Below are 5,627 nucleotides of genomic sequence, written 5' to 3'. Positions count from 1 at the left end.
TTTCGACGTTTTTAGGTCTTTTTCGGCCTGTGTTTGTTTTGTAAAAATCAGATTTATCGGGATTAATTTTACAACAGATCTCAAAGTTTTGGAAGAAACATTGATGGATTAGATTTACTTAGAAACATTTTAGATATAATAATTTTATCAACAGAAAATTATTATCTTGATTTTATTTTTACTGACGATAACGCCAGATTTCACAGAGCAAATATAGCTTATGAGTTTTTTTAAAAATGAATAACGTCAATAGGATGATATGTCCAAATGTATTCCTGGTTTTAAATCCTAACGAATACCTTTGGGATGCACCCCACAAAAGAATATTTCAGTTACGTGTTCAACCACATACGGCAAACGAATTTAAAAATGCTCTGAGGGCAGTACGAACAAATTCCGAAGGCAACAATCAATAAATCAATCCAATAGCAAGCACCGAGACGTTGTCAAAAAGTTGTACGTCAAAAGGATTTTCAACCCATTATTAATGAGTTTTTGAGTTTTGTAGTATTCGCTTTACGTCTTTGTCAGTTAACATATTAAAATTTTACAGTAATTTCGGATGGACCTATTTTTTGGGCCTCCCACTTAAAATTTACAGTAGGTATAGGTATAGGTATAGTTTTAAACAATTAATAATTTATATAGATGTATCACTACATAAAATTTAATTAACTGGTTATTCAATACTCATTTGTTTTAAAATTCCGTTAGAAGTAATTTATTACATATACGGAGGAATATGCAGGAAAATTTATTAAATGGATTTTTTTTTTGTAAAGTAATTATAGTTCCTAATGTGAAAGTGCAGCTATGCATTTTCGGGACCTAGTTTACTGCTTGAAAATAAATTGCTTATTCTTCATAAATGCATTTCGAACGGCTCGTTGGTTAAAAATATTAACGGCAACATTTTGCAGGCGCAATTTTAGTTTTCGCTTTAGTAAGCAGACACTCCTGAAAATATTTAAATTTAGATGCTGTTCGCCACGTAATTGCTTTGTTTTTATTTTGATTTTAAGCAAAACTTTTTTAATTTTAACTTTTTTATTTAGTCCCTATATCGGATAACTAGGTGGGTTGAGTTAAGAATAACGAATTCAAGAGAATAAAGGGTAAAAAAGATATACCTTACATGGTGTCAAAATATAAATAATATAGTATTTTTCTGCAAAACTGCTACCTGGTAAAATGCTGTTTTCATCAAATTATATCATACCATGTCAAATAATACTTAGAGTTGGGGAGTGTGAATAAAACTGCCACTTCGAGACACATATCGCTCTCTTCTTCTACACTGTAAAAAAAGTTTCACTCAAATTTCACTCAATTTTACTCAATAATCTATTCAATATCAATTTGTGTCCACACCCGATTGAGCGAAATTTACACTCTATTAGTATGAGTACAACTGAGTGCAACTATTATATCAGAAATGAGTTAGTTTTACTCAAATCCGAGTTACTGCTATCAATTGAGTCTATTCTGAGTATATAGGGTACTTCAGGATTAAGTCGACAAACTTTCTCATAAAAAAAAATAAGAAAAAAATCAAGTATAAATTTTTTTCCAGAGACGCTTCATTTTCGAAATATAGGGCGTTAAAGATTTTTTAAAAAATTCGAAGTCCCGCAAGCAACCAATGGCGGAGTTATGGGGACTCAAAAAATATTATACATTCTGACGATATTCATTTTGAAAATAAAAAATGATGCTGTTTTTAGATAGAACAGTTTTTTATTGACAAAAAGTGTACATTCACTTTTTTCCTAACTCTTATGGCATGGTAAAATTGATTTTTCGGAAGGGTGCTTCTGTATTCTGTCGATAAACTTTAAAATCAACCTCAACAAAAATTTTCGAGTAGGCTGCTGTCAAGCAATGTTAATTTGACGTTTTAAATGTTATTTTGCGAATTGTTGCATAAATTATAAAGCGTTCAAACTAAAAATAAAATAAGTTTAATAATGCCGTCCATATTTTGGAACAATGAATATGCTAATATGGTCTTTGTATATGGTATTTGTGATGGAATTTCCTCATCGGAGACTACTAGCAAAGGAAACATTTTCAACGACATTCAGTCGTCTCAGACAAACTGGATCTTTCGGTATTTCAACTTATGCTGATGGACATTTTGCCCCACTTCAGTACGAAGTAAGATCGAATACTATTTAAACCATTTCGATGAAAATCCATCCATGAGTGTCAGAAGATCTAGCTATGAGCTAGGTATTTCGTCAAGTTCCGTATGGAGGACTCTTCGGGCTGATGCACGCCATGCGTACCATATCCAGCGTGTGCAACATTTGTTGCCTCAGGACATACGATGTAGGCACGTGTTTTGTGACTGGATGTTAAACCAAGCAGATAATGATGATCAGTTTACGCAAAAAGTAATGTGAACAGATGAGGTAACATTTACTCGAAGAAGAATTTTAAACTAAAGGAAGAACCATATTTGGTCCTACGAGAATCCTCGGGCGGTAAGGGAACATAGTTTTCAGCATGAATTCTAATGTAACGTATAGTTGGGTGTGTTGGACAACACTATAGTTGGTCCCTACTTCCTTCCGCATCGGTTAAATGCTGACATGTTCACGGAGTTCCTTGAAAATGGTTTTCAAGATCTGTTAGAAGATGTTCCGCTTAATACTCGAATGAACAGTTGGTTTCAACTAGATGGTTATCCTGCCCATTTTGGTAGAGGTCCTAGGGAGTCGTTAAACATTAATTATCCCAGGAGATGGATTAGTCGTGGAGGACCTGCAGCGTGACCCGCACGTTCACCGGACTTGACACCGATGGATTATTTCGTTTAGGGTGCTCTTAAACAAAAAGTCTACGAGGTGCCAGTTGGTACCCTAGGAGATCTAAGACAGCGAATAGTCCAAGCGTGTCGAGAATTAACTCCAATTCAGTGTCGATCGGCCACTACCTCCATAATTGGAAGATGTCGTGCTTGTCTACAGTCCGGAGGCGCCCATTTTGAACAAAATATTTTTTAAATCATTTCATTTTGATTCACTTTTCGCTTTGTCTAGGTATAATATTAATTGGTAATTTTTTGGTTGTTCAATTTACAAATAAATTTTCATGTATTGTCTTATTTTATTTAAAAGTACACAACACAAGTAAATGAAGTGACTACAAACCGCTTGAAAAAATTTAGGAGTATTGCAGGGGTTGTTACTTGTCGCATTACGACATCGTCACATTAGATGTTAGGTACTTAAATATTTCTATTGTGTTCATCATCATTTTTTTTTTCTAAAAAAAACACCCTATACCTCAAAAACGAAGCATCTCCTAAATAATTTTATTTCTGACCGGGATATTATAAGCTTATATCGTCATAGTTACGCTATCAATAAAGAGAGTCATAACTCCCTTGGGTCATTATAGATTCTATAATTCCCTCTACCTTTCACAAGTAAAAATAAAATGAAAAATGCTAATATACATATATGTGTATATATTTATGAAATGAAAACTGAACCATATTTTATTTATTTGCGTCATTACAAATAATAAATGTACAATTTTGAAATGTTCCCTGAAAATTACTACCGCCACTGGAAACAATTTCTTCTTTTGTATGGCTGGAGCTTCTGTTCACTACAGTCGAGGTACCTGCCTCTTCTAATGGCAAAGTAGACAACATACGCGCCGTTTTATTTCTCAATTCGATGCTATCCTCCAGATACCCCTCCGCCACCGTGGAACTTTTCCAACCTCCGTGTCTTTTTAAGTTAGTCATAGTTGCTCCTGCATTAGCTAGAGCAGTAGCAGAAGTGCGACGAAGGCAATGTCCCGTATAGGAAGATGGGTTTGGCAATCCTAAATACATTGCGATTTTGCTGGGAATTTTCCCAAACATGTTTTTTCCAATTAGCTGAGATGTACATTTATTTTGTCGGAAGCGCAAAAAAAATCGTTCAATACCTTTAGGACGCAATGACATATAAAGTCTTAATAAAGGCAAAGCAGAGAACTCTTTTTCATCCACAATTGTAAATTTCTTCGATACACCAGTTTTACTTTCCGGTACGTTCACTACCATAACGGAATCCCGGTCCTCTATATCCGATATCTTCATATTCAAAAGTTCCTGACTTCTGCATCCTCCAAAATAACCCATAATCAAAACAACCTAAAACNAACGGAATCCCGGTCCTCTATATCCGATATCTTCATATTCAAAAGTTCCTGACTTCTGCATCCTCCAAAATAACCCATAATCAAAACAACCTAAAACAAAAAAAGGAAATAAATACACACAAAAAGGAAAATAAGAAAAAAATTACCTTATGCAATAAATGAATTTCATTAGGAGCGTTCTTTAGAAATCTGATAACATCATTAGGAGATAAAACAGCAGACTTTTTCGGCTTATAACTCTTACTCTTCCGTTTCAAAAAAGCCTCTAGTTCATTGAACTTGGCGATATCTCGTTTCTCATGTATATTCACCTTCGATTTTAGCATTGACCATTTAGTCCATAAAGAATTCGGACTATACGTTTCTGACTGCAACGAATAAACAAAATTACTACCAAATCTACCGAAAAACATAGAATATTCCTTACCAATTCTTGAAAATATGCCAGTAATACAGTTTCAGTGGCATCTTTTGGCATAACATTATTCCGTGTCAGCCACTCCAGATATATCTTGTATTCTTTTTGGTATACGGCTTCACTTTTCGATGGAATTAATGATTCTCTTGCTTTTTCAGCTTTTTTCAAAATCTGCTCCATTATATTTGGGGTAGAAAACACGTTTTTAACGCAAACACAGCTTGATAACAAAGTACTGTTTATAAGCAAGTAACAATTCTGTTTATAAACACGTAACATAGCAACAACCTAGCAACAACAAAACTCTTATAATCAATGGTACCTGATTCAAATATACTGGGAAGGTAATAAATTGGTACATTTTTTCCGTTTTAAAAATAAACAATATTTTATTGAAATCGGTCAGAAATAAAATTATCTATGTACCACGGGAATTAATGAGCCTTAATAACCTCAGGCAATTGCTGTCCCTCGGGCGGGACGCCCTCGGGACGCAAACTTTGCCATCGGTAATTAAGGCCCTTATAATTCCCTAGGTACATAAATAACTATTAATACTATTGGTTAAACCCAAGGGAAGGGGAGACAAAAAGGCTTATTTGACTCACACATACTCGAGACTAAGACCAATTTTAATAGGTACTATATTTTTTAGGTTTTATGAGGATCGTCTTCATAAAATTTATCGATTGAATCCAGAAGCAGCCTCAAGAGTTAGGAAAAAAGTGAATATACACTTTTTGTCAATAACAAACAAATATTTTATTTTTAATAGGGCCGTATTAATTTTTTTTATAATTTAATGAGTTTGAGTCCCCATAACTCCGCCACTGGTTGCTTGCGAGGCTTCTACTTCTATGGAAAAATGGCATCTTATATAAAGATGTGTCATGCCAAATTTGGCTTAAATAGCCTTCTTCATTTAGAAGATATTTAAAAAATTCGATTTTTTTTTTAAATCTTTAACGCCCTATATTTCGAAAATGAAGCGTCTCTGGAAAAAACTGTATACTTAATTTTCATCTTATTTTTTTTATGAGGAATATCC

At 33.9% G+C, this 5,627-nt stretch overlaps 2 protein-coding genes across 2 annotated transcripts; both read right to left on the bottom strand.

The window, feature by feature from the left end:
• Nucleotides 1-3,633: 3,633 nt before the first annotated feature.
• LOC111692753 lies at nt 3,634-4,141 on the bottom strand (the record flags this gene model as incomplete). Its single annotated transcript, XM_023456862.1, has 2 exons — nt 3,946-4,141; nt 3,634-3,840 (listed from the first exon to the last, which is right to left on the bottom strand). Coding segments are annotated over exons 1-2 (403 nt in total), but the record flags the coding sequence as incomplete, so codon positions are not given.
• A 2-nt stretch (nt 4,142-4,143) lies between these two features.
• On the bottom strand, nt 4,144-5,089 carry LOC111692752. The gene is made up of 3 exons (XM_023456861.1): nt 4,589-5,089; nt 4,308-4,529; nt 4,144-4,251 (listed from the first exon to the last, which is right to left on the bottom strand). The coding sequence occupies exons 1-3, from the start codon at nt 4,856-4,858 to the stop codon at nt 4,144-4,146; spliced, it is 600 nt and encodes a 199-aa protein (XP_023312629.1). The 5' UTR covers nt 4,859-5,089.
• Between the last annotated feature and the right edge of the window lie 538 nt (nt 5,090-5,627).

The sequence above is a fragment of the Anoplophora glabripennis genome, unplaced genomic scaffold, assembly GCF_000390285.2.
Source record: "Anoplophora glabripennis isolate ALB-LARVAE unplaced genomic scaffold, Agla_2.0 scaffold3200, whole genome shotgun sequence".
In the NCBI taxonomy this organism is placed as follows: domain Eukaryota; kingdom Metazoa; phylum Arthropoda; class Insecta; order Coleoptera; family Cerambycidae; genus Anoplophora; species Anoplophora glabripennis.
This window is presented reverse-complemented; position numbering and strand designations above follow the sequence as displayed.